Source organism: Bison bison, unplaced genomic scaffold, assembly GCF_000754665.1.
Source record: "Bison bison bison isolate TAMUID 2011002044 unplaced genomic scaffold, Bison_UMD1.0 scf7180017864242, whole genome shotgun sequence".
Taxonomy (NCBI): Eukaryota; Metazoa; Chordata; class Mammalia; order Artiodactyla; family Bovidae; genus Bison; species Bison bison.
Genome location: NW_011494814.1, coordinates 3,019,851 through 3,036,824, shown reverse-complemented (window position 1 = coordinate 3,036,824; position 16,974 = coordinate 3,019,851). Strand labels below are relative to the sequence as shown.

General features: G+C 34.2%; 1 protein-coding gene across 2 annotated transcripts in view; it reads left to right on the top strand.

Annotated features, from left to right (window-relative positions):
* SCFD1 (sec1 family domain containing 1) overlaps positions 1-16,974 on the top strand; it is a 114,769-nt gene that overhangs the window by 14,359 nt on the left and 83,436 nt on the right. For both annotated transcript variants that reach the window (XM_010847020.1, XM_010847021.1), the window contains 5 exons: positions 4,626-4,748; positions 6,202-6,289; positions 11,141-11,230; positions 13,813-13,868; positions 14,832-14,917. In XM_010847020.1, coding sequence (XP_010845322.1) covers positions 4,626-4,748; positions 6,202-6,289; positions 11,141-11,230; positions 13,813-13,868; positions 14,832-14,917 — 443 coding nt within the window. The remainder of the gene's footprint in view (positions 1-4,625; positions 4,749-6,201; positions 6,290-11,140; positions 11,231-13,812; positions 13,869-14,831; positions 14,918-16,974) is intronic.

The window sequence follows — 16,974 nt, the reverse complement described above, 5'->3', positions numbered from 1 at the left end:
AGATGACACCACCCTTATGGCAGAAAGTGAAGAGGAACTCAAAAGCCTCTTGATGAAAGTGAAAGTGGAGAGTGAAGAAGTTGGCTTAAAGCTCAACATTCAGAAAACGAAGATCATGGCATCCGGTCCCACCGCTTCATGGGAAATAGATGGGGAAACAGTGGAAACAGGTCAGACTTTATTTTTCTGGGCTCCAAAATCACTGCAGATGGTGACTGCAACCATGAAATTAAAAGACACTTACTCCTTGGAAGGAAAGTTATGACCAACCTAGATAGCATATTCAAAAGCAGAGACATTCCTTTGCCACAAAGGTTCGTCTAGTCAAGGCTATGGTTTTTCCTGTGGTCATGTATGGATGTGAGCGTTGGACTGTGAGGAAGGCTGAGCGCCGAAGAATTGATGCTTTTGAACTGTGGTGTTGGAGAAGACTCTTGAGAGTCCCTTGGACTGCAAGGAGATCCAACCAGTCCATTCTGAAGGAGATCAGCCCTGGGATTTCTTTGGAAGGAATGATGCTAAAGCTGAAAGTCCAGTACTTTGGCCACCTCATGTGAAGAGTTGACTCATTGGAAAAGACTCTGATGCTGGGAGGGATTGGGGGCAGGAGGAGAAGGGGACGACAGAGGATGAGCTGGCTGGATGGCATCACTGACTCGATGGATGTGAGTCTGGGTGAACTCTGGGAGTTGGTGATGGACAGGGAGGCCTGGCGTGCTGTGATTCATGGGGTCGCAAAGACTCGGACACGACTGAGCGACTGATCTGATCTGATTGTCACCCCCAAATAAAATCTTTTTTCTTTTAGCAAGGGAGAAGGGGAAATAGATACTAGATAGGTACCTAATAGTGTCTGCAATAAGTCACAAGCTCTTTACCTTTTGACTGTTGAATCAAGTTTCTGTTTGTTTGTGAAGGTCACATATTTTGTGTCCTATATAGCTAGTAATGCCCAGCTTTCTTTTACCCTGCATAAACTCCGGTTATGCCAATTTTTGAAGAAGTACAGTTTATCAGTCCTTTCCTTTTTTCTTGTTTTTAAACAGCTTTATTGAAATATAATTCACATACCATACAATTAACCCTGTTTTAAAAAAACAGCAAGACAGATTTTATTTGAGCCTCTGGCATTAGTGCAGAACTGAGCTCAGCTCCAAATACAGCAAAGACAATTGGGGATTGATAGCCGATGGGCAGGGTCAGGGGCTCTATGGATGGGAAATTACTAAGGGGAATAATCTATTATTGAACATTTTCATCACCTTAGCTATTACATCCCCAACTCTGAACCGCCAACCCTAAGGTACTGTTTGTTTCTGTACATTTGTCCATTCTACATATTATGAATAGAATCATGTATATTGTTTGTTGTATCTGGCTTCTTCCTCTTGGTGTAATGTTTTCAAGATTCATCTGTATGTAGTTGTATCAGTACTTCTTTCCTTTTTATTGCTGAATAATATTCAGTCATTTGGATATACCGGATTTTAACCATTTATCATCTGGGGTGCTTCCACCTTGTGGCTGTTATAAGTAATGCTTCTGTAAACATTTGTGTACAAGTTTCTGTTTTTATTTCTCCTGTGTCTGTGAACACCTAGGAATGGAACTGCTGCATCAAATGATAACACCACAGTTAACCTTTTGAGGAATTGCCAGAGTATTTTCCAAGGGGGGTTGCATCACTTTTTATTCCATCCAGCAGTGTTTGAGGGTTCCAGTTTTCTCCAGACCCTTGCCATCAATTTTTATTATTTGACATTTGATTATAGCCATTCTAGTGAGTGTAAAATGGTATCTCACTGTGGTTTTGATTTGCATTTCCCTGATGATTTATATTAAACATCTTTACATGTGTTTATTGGCAGTTTATATCTTTAGAAAAGTGTCTATTCATGGTCCTTATCCAGTTTTTAATTGGGTTATTTTTTTATTATTGAGTTGTTAAAGTACTTTATATATTCTGAATACTAGACCTTTATCAAGTATATTATTTGCAGATATTTTCTCCCATCCTGTGGGTTTTCCTTTCACTTTCTTAGTATCCTGTGGAGCATTAAAAAGTTTTACTTTGGCTTTAAACTTAATTTTAAGTTTATTTGTTCTTAAGTTGTTTGTCAATGGTGTCATATTTAAGAAACAATTGCCAAGGCTCTGTTTTTTTGAAGTTTTTTATTGTTTTGACTCTTATATTTAAGTCTTTGATACTTCTTGAGTTAGTTTTTATATATACTGTAAGATAGTTGTCCAACTTCATTCTTTTGCCTGTAATTTCCCAGTTTTCCCAGCTTCATTTTTGAAGAGATTATTCTTTCCCCAATGAACAGTCTTGGCAGCTTTGTCAGAAATTAATTAAATAAACTGATTTATTTCTGGACTCTTGGTTCTTTTTCACTGATCTCTGTGTCTGTCCTTATGCCAGTACCACACTGTCTTTAGTCAGACTTTGTAGCAGGTTTTGAAATTGGGAAGTTAAGTCTTCCAACTTTGTTTTCAAGATTGTTTTGCCTTTTCTGGGTCCTTTGAATTTTCATGGTAATTTTAGGATTAGCTTGTCAATTTCTATAAAGAAACCAGCCTGGATTCTGATAGGGATCTCACTGACTCTGTAGATCATTTGGAGAGTATTGCCATCTTAACAGTGTTAAATATTCTGATCCATGAGCATGGATATCTTTCCATTTACTTAGATCTTTTAATAATGCTTAGTAGTGTGCAGAATGTATGTGTTCACTTCTTTCGCTAAATTTATTCCTTTGTATTTTTTAATACTATTGTAAATGGAATTTTCTTTCTTTGGCTGTGTCGGGTCTTAGTTGAGGCATGCAAGATCGTTGCATCATGGGGGTCTTTTGTTGCGATGCACAGACTCTCTAGTTGTGGCATGTGGGCTGCAGAGAACTCAGGCTTCAGTAATTGTGGCACTCAGGCTTAGTTGCTCTGCAGCATGTGGGATCTTAGTTCCCCAGCCAGGGATCAAACCCACATCCTCTGCATTGCAAGGTGGATTCTTAACTACTGGACCACCAGGAAGTCCTGGAATTACTTTCTTAATTTCATTTTTAGGATTGCTCACTGCAAGTGTATAGATACCCAGTTGACTTTTATGTATTGATCTTGTATGCTGCTTTGTTATTCAGCTTCTTTTGAAATGTCTCCATCATTCTTTGATCATTTCTTTACTTTCTGACATAATAAAATATACCAGTCTCATTTTATACTTCTCTGTCCCAGCCCAAGAATCAACCATTTGTTGGTTGCTTTTTGTGGAAAATGCTATTTAGAAATTGGTGTTTGTCTGGAGAAGGAAATGGCAACCCACTCCAGTATTCTTGCCTGAAAAAGTCCATGGACGGAGAGGAGGCTGGCAGGCTGCAGTCCATGGGGTTACATGACTGAGCACACATGCATGAGGGTGGAGGGAGATGGGTTGATAGCAATAAACCGATAGAACTTTAAAAAAAAAAAAAAAAAGAAACTGGTGTGATGACATCATTGCTGCTAGAATGTCACAGTTCTTAGGCCCTATCAATGGAAAGAGCTAAAAATATATGTGTATCTATATTTAATGCTTTATATCTTCCTACTTTTCTCTCTAGGTAAATAGACAGCCTTCATAATTCAGTTCAGAAGTACAGGATTCATTCTAGCTTTTCCTTTCTCCCTTTATAAATTGATCATTTCTTTCTCTGACAGTAAGAAACATGGCTCCCAATATCCTCAGTATAATTACTTATTTATCCATTCTCTCAATTCTCAGTTTTAAATCAATCTCCAGTCTTCGTTGAAATGCTGCTCTGCTCAGCTACCTCCCACACACAGGCACCAGACTCTTTGCTTTTCATATTTCAGCATTTTCAAAAATCATATGTATCTTAAAATTGACGGTGTGTTTTAGAATTTTATTGGCAGCATTAATTCTTCCTTAGTACTATGGAAAACAGTGGTGCCTGTTAAAATTGACACTATATTAGATTTGAAACCATATACATATTTAAATATGAGTTTAAGAAGATAAGTAAATTTGATTTCAGAACTGACATAACTATAAATGATGCTATTTTTGGATGATCACGAAGGAATACTTCTAAAATTGATCGTTAGAATGATAACATTTCTGTGTACAATCATCACATGACTAGAACAGTAGAAGGTGGTGTCTGCCACATATAATAAGCATTTAAACTATGTAAGAAGGCAGAAATCCTGGAGTAGGTAGCCATTCCCTTCTCCAAGGAATATTCCCATCCCAGGGATCCCGAACCCAGGTCTCCTGCATTACAGACAGATTCTTTACCATCTGAGCCACCAGGCAAACCCTTTAAGAAGAACATAGGTACGCTATGTGAAAGCAGTTTTGTGCATTATTTTAATGAATAGGATTTTATTGATAATATAACTTTAATTATTAAAATATGTTTCAGTTATATCTGGTAACCAAGTAACCAGCACCGCTTTATAAATTTGTTTTCCTGGGATACTTTTTTTCTATGCTTTGTGTAACCTGTCTTTTGAACATGTATATTATCCTCAGAAACCTTGCTCTTATTGCAGCTAAAAGATTTTTAATTTGTCATCATCCTTTATACTATCCTGTAAGAATGAAGTATTCATTGTATTCATAGGATCTTCGAAATCAACTCTATGAATCATATTATTTAAATTTTATTTCTGCTATTTCAAGAAGTAAACTGGAAGATATTGCAAATGCGGCATTAGCGGCTAGTGCAGTAACACAAGTAGCCAAGGTAAGATTTTGGTTGGCTGACATTTTGTTAATGTAAATTTAAGTAATAATCTGAAACCTATAGATCAGCATAGGCGTCTCATTTCAAAAGATCAGAGCAACCTAAGAAATAGACTCAAAATACTTCTCGAAAGAGTTTTGATAATGTAAATTATCTTCAACTTGGACTAGGCAAAATAAACCAAACTAAAGGAACTTATTGATTGATTAATTTGAAAGACAAAAATAAAAAGCTGAATCATTTTTTGTTTTAGGCTGGGATTTGTATAATCTTTTTAGCTCAGCTTAGAAACAGTTTGACAGTTGTGTTGTCATAAGTTATACTCAGACTGTTTTGACACTGTTTTATATATAATCACTGTGTTGCTGTTGTTGTATAGTCACTGTTATGTCTAACTCTTTGCAATGCCGTGGACTGTTGTCCGTGAGGCTCCTCAGTCTGCGGGATTTCCCAGGCAAGAATACTGGAGTGGGTTACCATTTTCTTCCAGGAGATCTTCCCGACCCAGGGAATGAACCTGTGTCTCCTGCATTGGCAGGCAGATTTTTTACCACTGAGCCACACTATAGTCACCATACTATCTTCACATATTTTTTTAGTTAGGAGAGAGTATCCAAGGAGGCTGAATTGCATGTTATAAGAAAGAATTCACAACAGGCCAGCAATTCTATATCATAGTGATTTTTTGTCATGTTCAGCTCAATTGTAAATAAATCTATATATTCTTGGTTGTACCCCTGGTTTGGTTTGGTTTTGTTTTTTGGTTGTAGCCCTGTTTTGCCCTTTTGTTTCTTGAATTTGGACAAGGTATAGCTGAAAATTCTGCAAAATGATGTAGGGCAAATAAAAGACTAAAGAACCATGCTTTTAATTCCCATTCTTTAACAGATTTTTCATTCTTAGTCCACTACCACTTCTGATTAGTTCTTGAGGCTTATGTCTTATTATTCTTTCTGTTCTAAAATTTATCGTTAGTGTCACATGAAATGATAGGTACAGTCTTTTATTTAACTATATTTAACATATCTCAAATAGTTTTCTTAGTTTTTCTCCTGATTTGTACTTCTGTAAAAACAGATCACAATGTAAAACCAGTTACTATGACTTTCTTAGGAAAGTGTGATTAAAATGAATATAAAAGTTAAAATTGTTTCTCTTCAAATTGATATCTATTCCTATTCCCACCACAATTTTTTTAAAAGTTTTATATATTAAATTCTACTTTCTGAAAATGCTACTGTCCTTGAAAATTTATTGCCTAGTCTTGTTTTCTTAATTGTTTTTTAATGTTAACTTCTCATTTTTGCCCAGTTAGGCAATCTGCAAATGGTATAATTTTTAGTTATTGAATATAATTAAAATTTTTTTAATTTTACCATTGGTAGATTAAATCAAATTAAATGTGTATTCAATACTATAAAATTGATTTGAAAACCTTTTCTTTTGTTTCTAGGTTTTTGATCAGTATCTCAATTTTATTACTTTGGAAGATGACATGTTTGTATTATGTAATCAGAATAAGGAGCTTGTTTCATATCGTGGTATGTAAAAATAAGAATATTGTAATTCATTGTTAACAAAATGAACAGTGTACTGTAAAAGAAAAAAACAGTGAACATGTTTAGCGCACTCCAAAACCAGCTTTGTTTACAGCACGTAAAGAAAACAAGTCTCAGACTGAATTCTGTCACATATAAACAACATTTACTAAATCTGTTTAGTAAAGCTCAGTGAAGCGCAAATTATCTGACATTTTAGGTACCCCACAGCAAATTGCATGAATATTTCACTCATGGCAAGTAAGATAGTATTTTAGTAGTAGGATTCAGTTAATCTTTTAGTACTTTGATCTCTGAAAAAGAACAAGTTTACTTTGCTTCTCTGTGCAATAGTTTCCAAGTCTGTAAAACAGGAATAATAATACTATCTACCTCAGAGTTTTTGTGGGAGTTAAATGCATTCTTGTATGTTAAATGCCTGGAAAAGTTACTGACATTATTGTAAGTGCTCAGCAAAGGTTGATTATATTGTCAAGGTCAGACAACAGAGAGTCAGCAGCTACTAAAGTCCTATTATGGAATGAAGTATAAGTACCATTTTCAAGTAGAGGTTGTTGTGCTATGCTGTGCATAGTTGCTCAGTCATGTCTGACTCTTTGCGACCCCATGGACTGAAGCCCGCCAGGCTCCTCTATCCATGGGAATTCTCTAGGCAAGAATTCTGGAGTGAGTTGCCTCCTCCTGGAGGAGGAAGATCTCCTCCAGGGGATCTTCCCAACCCAGGGATCGAATCCAGGTGTCGCCCGCATTACAGGCAAATTCTTTACCATCTGAGCCACCAGGGAAGCCCTGTTTATGCAGTAGTAGGATTGAGTACTGGTATTTGATCAAATGCTATCTAATCCTCTCTGAAGTTTGTATTCCCAATTTTGATAAACTGACCATTTCTTGGATGTAGATTAAAATTAACACATGCACACACATACACACACAACATCCATACCACATTTTATTGTGTGTTGATTTTTTTTCTTTGTAAAAACACTTACTGTGAGATCTACCTTCTTAACATTTGTTAAGTATACAATACAGTATTGTTGACTTTGGTACAGTGTTGTATGGCAACTCTCTAGAACTTATTCATCTTGCTTTGTGCCTGTTGATTAGTTGTGTCAGACATTTTAAGGACAATTACAGCATATAGAGGATGTGATTAGCCAATTCATTGAAATCATTAATTTGGTACTTAAGGATTGAGATGTTTGGGGATGACTAGCGTTTAAGGGGTACTAACACAGGGAGTATGTCCTTCCCATGTTGGCATTTGGAAATGTGTAAGGACAGTTTTGATTGTCACAATTACTACTAGCATTTAGTGAGCAGGGACTTGGATGCTAGGTGTTCTGCAGTGTTTCAGCCATACTCACACAGAAAATTGTTCTGCTCAAAATGCCAGTTGTATCCTATCGTATAACAGGGAACCAGGTGGTAAACTCCAAAGAGAAGAGAACATGAATCTTTTGGTTTTACCTCGCTCCATAGCATACCTTCTTGTTGAAATTAAGCAACATCTCCAAATGGGTGTAAATATTTGCTGAATTGTCCATGTAAGAGATTTTTGACAGTACTGTAGTTATTTATAGACATCTATTTACGTTTTACTGACCTTTAACTTAATTAACTACTCAAGTTGCTAAGTTTAAAACTAGTTTCCCTTCAACCTTTAAGCTAAAATTGTAAATATTGTTACAAAATTTACAAATATGGCTTTGTGAAAACAAGGACCTTAATTCTTTGATCAGTTGGCTCAGGTTGAACCAACTAAATTCTAGTCTCATTTAACAGACTTAGTCAGCAAATTTAATTTGTTACATTCCTTTAAACACTTTAAATTGCACTTGTAAATTCAGCATATTAAATTTTAAATATTTTTTAATTGATGTATAGTCGATTTACAATATTATATGTTACAGGTGTATAATGCCTCACAATTTTTAAAGATTATATTCCATTTATAGTTTGTATAAAATATTGGCTATATTCCCTGTATTGTATAGTATATCCTCGTAGCTTATTTTATCTTGACTTATAATAATTTGTACCTATTAATCCCTAACCCTAGGTTCCCCCCTTCCCTCTCCCTGCTGGTAACCATTTGTTTGCTATCTGTAGCTGTGAGTCTGCTTCTTTTTTGTTATATAACTAGTTTGTTGTGTTTTTTAGATTTCACATGTCAGTGATGTCATGCAGTATTTGTCTTTCTGTCTGACTTATTTCATTTAGCATAGTACCCTCCAGGTCCATCTGTGTTACTGCAAATAGCAAAATTTCATGATTTTTTTTATGGATGAGTAGTTTTAAGTTCTTCAGGTACCAGACCAGGCGACTTTATAAATCTAACAAACAAAATCTGCCCAAATATTTAAATAATTATTTAAAATAGTTAAATTTGTAGTGAGTCTAAATTCATTAAACATTCACGCTTATAAATATATTCTTATATCTGTCAACTTAAAAAATCACGTATGAAAGTATTACTGAATTTAAAGTATAAATTTATTAATTTTAAAGTATAATCACATGGTTAATTGTTCAGATTTCAGTAGTATAATTATAATGGTAGTGATAGATCATTCTCTACGCTCTCTACAATATAAGCTCATGTACTCCTCAGAATAACTTAATGAAGTTGTATATTAATATTATTTCTATTTTCTAGATGAAAAAAACTGAGGCATAGATATGAAGAAGCTTAATAAGGAAATGGCAAAACCAGGTTACTACACCCAGGCAATCACTCAGAGTTAGTGCTCTTTCTTAATCATTATGTAGTTTTGTGCCAAATCCTCTGAAACATTACAGGTGCTTTAAGTAGTTATTTTAAACAGATTGTTCCTAACATAAATCAAGTATATTGATACCATGGATTGAGTCTGTATCACCTGTTTTTTGTGGATTAGGAATTTATTCAACAAAGGATGCAGTGTTACCACCTCAGTTAGACTTAGGCTAATGTCTCAGACAAACCAAGTAGCTGTTGACAGTGAGTTGAACTTAGTGATGGACAGTGCTTTGACTGTTGAGGTCAGTTGTTTCAGAGATGTGGGACTAGGGTATAAGACCTGAAGACTGGAGGTTTCCTACCAATTTTTACCTGAACCAGTGATTAATTTTAAGAGTTTAGTAAAAATAAGGGATAAAATCCTGGTCACTTTTTTCTCCTTTCCCTGTGTTGTTTTAGCCATTAACAGACCAGGTGTCAGAAATAGAAACTGTTGTGGCCACTATAGTTGCCAGCCTTTTTTGCTTTTTTGTTTACACTGGGTTGGTGTGCCTTGAATTTATATAATTCACATTATGCCATTTCTGTCATCTGATTTCAATGGATGGCAGCCTGCAGTACTCAATAGCAGTATGTTTCCTCATCTGAATTATAAAGTCTTTTTTAATTTTTATGTTCTCTGCATGTACCATACTTTCTTTGAATGCTTTGATATATCCAATTGGATTAATGTTTCCTCTCATGCTGATCACAGGTCATACTAAATTTTATATTTGTTTCCACATTCAGGTTGCTCGGAACCTAAAAATAGTATATAAATAATATTTTAGTCCAGTCAGTCATTTGACGAATAATTACTTAGCATCTACTTGTCAGACATTGGGCCTGCAAACTCAGAGAGTGGGGAAGATATATAAGGCAAGGTCTTTGACTGTCAAGGAAAGTCTTCACAGTGATGTTTCATAAAGTGTAGCCACGGCAAACTGTTTTTCAGATGTGGAAACCATGACGTAGTAAAGTAGTCAGGACAGCAAAGTCTCTGGTTGTCTGTCTAGTGAGTAGACTTGCCATCTCTTTCTTTATTCTTCCCCCTTTATTCTTCCCCCCCCTAGTCGCTTCAGTCACGTCCGACTCTGTGCGACCCCATAGATGTCAGCCCACCAGGCTCTCCCGTCCCTGGGATTCTCCAGGCAAGAACACTGGAGTCGGTTGCCATTTCCTTCTCCATCCCTCCTGGCTAGGGACCGTTATTCTATCCTTTTAAAAACATTTGAAATGTTGGCTGTTAAAGTTCCAAAACAGAAATGGGACAAAAAAGAAAAAATGTGTAGTCCCAGGAATCCTGAGGTGTTTGTCAAAATTGCAGATTTCCTAGAATTATCCCAAATCTATTCAATTGAATCCCTGAAGGTAAGGACTTAAGAATCTTTAATAACTTCCAAAGAAACTTCTTTCTCTTCTCTCATATTCTTAGAGTGATTCTTATACTCACTAAAGTTTGAGAACCACTTAAGTACAGTAGTACATCAGAAAAGAAATTCATACAATTTGTTACAAGACAAAGAAAATATATGTGATGTTGATCTTGCCATAATTGATTTTCATTGGCCTTTTCTAGCAGTATTAGATAATAAAATCTGTAGTTTCTTGAGGTCATCTAACATTTGTGAATAAAATTAAGGAATACAATATTTATTTTCCTGTTTGCTCTGGCAAAAATTTTGTGTAATATATGTGGTACTTTTTTCTTTTTTCTTATTAGTACTCTAATATGATACTATTAGAATACTAATTAGATACTATTAGATACTAATGAGATATTTATTAGATACTTATTAGTATTAGATATTAGTATTAGATACTATTAGATACTAATAAAAAATACAATACCACTTATTACTACTACCGATATTGAGGGTTTTTTTTGAGGTATTATAATTTTTAGTGGATATTTGTTCACTTAAAATTTAAAACAAAAAAGGTTTTACTTGTTTGAAGATTGCAAAGATTGTAAAACTGCCTACTGATATGTGCTTAGTAATAATCTTAAGAGTTTAGTAAAAATAAGGGATAAATTCCAACTTTTTTCTCTTTTACCTTTGTCGTTTTAGCCATTAACAGACCAGATATCACAGACACGGAAATGGAAACTGTTATGGACACTATTGTCGACAGCCTCTTTTGTTTTTTTGTTACACTGGGTAAGTTTTCAAATCTTTCTTTCTCCAAAGTAAACAAATTATTTAACAACTCATTTTAACCTGTTTCACTGTAATGTGATCCCTTATGATCTGTTTGGATCTGTATAGGCCCTCTCCAGAGTTGGGATAAAACATACATTCCATACTTTATTAAAACCACAATTATTTTAATAATTTGATGTCGATCAAATTATTAAAAGAACTTAGCAGCTCTCTTGAGTTGTTGCCTTAAGACATCTTTGGTAATTGTGACTTTCTGATACATTGGTTTGCTGGTGGCTTCACCTGTGTGCCTGTTAAGTTTTCTTTTAATATATCATTTTGAAAAATTTCAGATACTCTTCTGATTAGAGAGATACATGCCTTTTAACCATTAAAGCAAATTCCTAAGGCTCCAGAAAACACTGAATTTGTATAACCTACTAATCTTATGTATTCTTGACTTTAAACATTTCTTTGGAATATCTCAAGTTACTTATAGCTACACTGTGTTTGATATCTACTATATGACTTTATTCTTCACTAATAATGGATCTGAATATTGCTTACATGTGAAATCTAGAAAAATGGTACAGATTAACTTATTTGCAAAGCAGAAATAAGAGTCACAGATGTAGAGAATAAGTTTATGGTTACCAAGATAGGAGAAAGGGGGTGAGTTGGGAGATTGGGATTGACATATATAAATATACACACACATACACATACATACACTATGTATAAAATACATAACTAATGAGAACCTACTGTATAGCACAGTGAACTCTACTTAATGACCTGTGGTGACCTAAATGGGAAAGAAATCTAAAAAAAGAGTAGCTATATGTGCATATATCTGATGCACTTTGCTGTACAGCAGAAACTAACACAACATTGTAAAGCAACTATACTCCAACAAAAAGAAAAAAACCAGAATGGATCTTTATAGAAACCTTCTAATTGCAATTTTAATTCTAATTTTGCAGACACTGAAAACCTTTCAGTTAAAATGATTCTCGCACTAGGTTAATAAAATTTGTCTCCATTTCAGAAATGAGAAAATTGAGAGATAGATGCATAACATACAGACAAAAGTTTGATAAGAAATTGCATACAGATTTTGGGGCTTCTCCTTTCTGTGATTTTTTTTTCCTTTAATTTCCAGCCCTAAACTCCAGGCTTTGGTTCCCCAGCTCAGTGAGTTTTCCGTTTTCTGCTTGAGCTCTTTCTCCTGTGTGCCATGTAAACTGAAAAGTACCCTCAGGAGGAAAGCTGGTTAAAAGTCTCTCTTGGTTTTTAAGCATTTTTCTTTACAGAGTTTTACCCTCCTCCACTTTCTACTTGCTGTCGATTGTTCTCAGTACCTTCAAATGGGATTGTTGTTGGGTTTTGTTTTTTAAAGAACACGCATACCACTTTTTGTCATTAAACAGACATAGTTAATCTTTCTGTTTTTGCTGTCACACATATTTTCCAGAATTTCACTGATTGCTAGAGTTATTGTGGACATTAAGATTATTTTCAGTTGATGATAACTGTATTTTCAAAGTGAGGATAGATTGAAATAGAAGTATGCAGATCACTGAAGTGTTAGAGCCACATTTATTATGTAGAAAATTAGAAAGTGATCTTTCTCAAAGGAAAAATTGAAATTACTGCCAACCTGACATAGAAGATATCAATAATAAATTAAGTGAAAAAAAGTCAATTTAAGGACAGTATATAAAATATCCTATATACATGTCACACACACATACTTATTTTAAAAATATGTAGACTATAATCTGAAAGCATTCCTATCTAATTCTTAATGGAGAGTATTTTGGAATGCTGGAATCAAGAGGATTAACTTTATCTATTTCTAATATTGAATTTTCTTAGGACAGACATAAAAATAGCTTGCCATCAGAAGAAAGCAAAGTTTTAAAAAAATGTACTAATATCTCATGTTTTTACTTTCACAATTGGCTGAGCATTCTTTGTATAGAATCTAAAATGCAAAAAATTTCAGCATATAAATATTACAGTGTTCTTAGTTTGTTTTATGAGATTTTGCAATTTGATTTTTTTGGTCATTTTAGGATTTCAGCCTTCTGTAAAACTTGGAATAATAGAAATTAAGAAGTCTAAAATGAGTTGGTTTGATAATAAATTGAGGCCAACTTTTAGGAGCATTGTATTAATACATTATGCAAAGTGTGTTTTCTACCATCTTTTTAATTAGTATTTTTTAAAAAGACTAATTTGTAATACAAAAAAATAACAACCAAACCATTAAACTCTTTTCAGTCAAGTATTAAAGTGAACCCAGTGGGTAGAGAATAAATTTTTTTGAAACTGCCTATAGGGTATCAAAGTGCTGATTTAGTTAGTCCATTGAAAAGATAGGGTCACACTGATTGGCCCCTACAATATAAAGATCATCTTTTTCTGACTCTCTGATGTTGTCTTCATTATGAGAAAGTCCATTTCCTCTCAAAATTATAAATCCTTACATGTGTATAGCCTTTTACACATCTTTTATATATTATTTGATGCCAGTGTATTTTATAAGTATTATAATTCAGAGCTGAAATCATTGCTAACGTCTGTTATTCAAATAGGTGCTGTCCCTATAATCAGATGTTCAAGAGGAACAGCAGCAGAAATGGTAGCAGTGGTGAGTTCACGCAAATACCCATTGGAGATAAATAACACTGTGTCAGTTGTGTTCCTTACGTCCTCAAGTGTTTTTGTTAATATTAAGTATGTATACTAGTTATGGGTTCTGTATTAAGTGCCAAAGGCAAATGTTGTTTTGTTTTGTTTTTTCAATAACATTGGGATTCCACCAAAAACAGAAAGTAATCATTGTGATCTTATGATGGAGTAAAATTATTTACTCCAATGTGAATTTGCTCTACCAGCCCTGTTTCTTTTTTACTGAAATATATATTTCTCATTTACATTTGTCTAAGTAGTATTTTATACTTACTTGATTGCCCTAATCATTTACTATATACTTAATGTCATTTAACAAACATTTGTTAGCAATTATAGTCATTTTTTAAATGATGAAGTATATTTTGTTTTCTCTTAATACCTTCATTCAGTGTAAAATGAGCATTCAAAAATTGCTTTAAGGATTAAAAAATAAATAAGAGATTAGAGAAATTGTAGAAGTACTGAAAAGAAGGTAAATGGTATGGAAAGATGGAAGAAGATACACAAACATTTTTGGGTTTTATTAGTCCAGATGAATCGTTGACAACTAGAGAGCTGGTTTCTTTCACATATTCCATTTCTATTCTGGAGCCTCTTGTAGCCACACTGTTTAGACAGCTTCCTTAGTACAGCAGAGTTATGCTTTGGGAGAGAGGGTGAGTCATTACCTAAAGTAAAAATCATCAACCAAAAGTGATTGTTAGTGAGATCTGGTCTGAATCACAGTAGAAATAGCATTGGTCTTTTCAAGTCCAAGTTAGGATGATATTGTATAATAAAGAAGCTAAAATGTTAGAATTACTGTTTTATAAAAGAATTCTAAATTTCTTAGTTTAAAATTAAGAGTACATTGTGTACTACCCTATATAAAGTTCTCTGAATTATTCTTTAAGAGTTAATATAAAATTTCGTTTTTCAGAAACTGGATAAGAAACTTCGGGAAAATCTGAGAGATGCAAGAAACAGTCTTTTTACAGGTGACACTCTTGGAGCTGGCCAATTCAGGTATTATGTTAGTTAATACACTCATGAAAATGAGGGGTTTTTGGTTGTTTTCCTTGTCTGATAGAATATCCTTATACTGGAAAGTCAAGATCAGGGTTTTGACTCAAATTGTTCTTAAAAATACAAATGTAATATTGTATTTAATTTACCTTCTTTTGTTGGAATTTTCTATTTTGCATTTTTATCATCTTTTATAGGATAAATCTTTCTGTTTAACAGTACCTGTGCCTGGTAGATGTTCAGTAAACATTTACTGAATGAATGAATATAGATTTCCCAGTAAGTTAATATTATGCTGTGTGTAGAAACATAAAAATCAACCACAATGTAAATATATAATATTAAAGATAAAAGTTTTGCTTTGTTAAAAAAAAAATGCATATTTTTCTGTTTATATGGCTCTGACCAAAGCCACTTTCTTTTAATTATCATTTAGCGTTTTAGTAATAGAAAAAAGTAAGTGGAAAACTTGTAATGCCTATGTCAGTTTCTACCTGGAAACCAGTTAGTAGACAGATAGAAACTGACATAGGCAAAAATGGTAAAAATGGAAACCAGTTAGTAGACATTTTTACATTAAAATATCAACAAAGTATTTTTGTCTTTGTTACCATGTCTAGCATAAGTAGATAATACCAAAGTTATTGATGGCTCTATTATTATGGAATAGAAATACTCTTTTAAAGACTACCCATTATAGTGCATGTAACTTTTGATTATTAAAAATAATGGACAATAGTGGGGTGAAGAAATAAACCCATGCCATTGGCCAGAAATTATTTCAAGGGGAATAGACAGTATTTTGGAAAATTGTTACCCCTCATCTTAGGTGAATTAATAAATAAAGCCTGTGAAAACTGCCTTCCAGGAATTACCATTTTATGGTAACCTTGCATAGACTTCAAGTCAATTTGATGGCTCCTGCAGTCTTATATACTATTCCTATAGTTTGGAGTTAACACCAACATTGTGTTTCAATTGTTTGTTCAGCTATTTCACTTCCTGTGTTAAACTGTTCTTCAGTTTCACTACTCTTTCTAAATATTCTTCTAAATATTTTTTATTAAGTAGAGCAGAGATATCAAATTCTCATCTAATTTTTTTTTTCAACAGAAGCAACCACTGTAGCATACCTTATTGAATAGTTCCTTTTTTATTGTGCTCTGGTATAGGCCTTAGAAACTAATATAAAGGCTCTGTTTTATTTAGATAAATTTTTTTTAGTGTATTCACAAAATCATAATATAATTGTCTTATTTTTAGTTTGTTATATGCATTTCTAAATTATTTGAATTGGGGTCAGTAGCCTTGTTGGGGAGAAGGGCATGGTAACCCACTCCAGTATTCTGCCTGGAGAGTCCCATGGACAGAAGAACCTGGCGGGGTATAGTCATGGGGTTGAAAAAGTCGGACATGACTGAAGCAACTTAGCAGGCAGGCAGGCAGCTTTGTTGGATTATTGTTAAATGTATTTAAATCCAGTTGTAGCTAATGATTCTCACCAAGAATTTGGTAATGTCTAGAGACATGTCAGTTGTTACAACTGGGTAGATGCTACTGGAATCCAGGGGTGCACTGTGGGATGCTGCTGTACATTTGACACTACAGAAGGCAACTCCCCATGATAAGGAATTATTTAGCCCCAGATGTCAATAGTGCTGAGTTAAGAAACCCTGCCATATAGGCTGTGTTCCCTGCCCCCCACCTAGCTGGGGAATAATAAAGGATAGTAGGTGGTGGTAAGGGTGCTACTCCTGCCTTTTTATCAACAAGTCTTATAATTAGTGCAGTTGGGAATTCACTGTCTTATACCCAGTAGGGAATAATGGGTTACTGAAATGATCAGAGGTCTCTTGCAGGAGAAAATATATATGGTAAATATAATCAGGCAGCTATGCTTATTGAAAATTGATGTGTACTCTTGATACAGTAGTGTCTCTAAAGCAAAAACTCTGACTTTTGGAGACACATGATAACCAGATGACTTTGTGCCTCAATTTGCTTTGAAGGTCATTTATTTTGCATCTAGATGATAATGATAGAGTTAAATAATACTT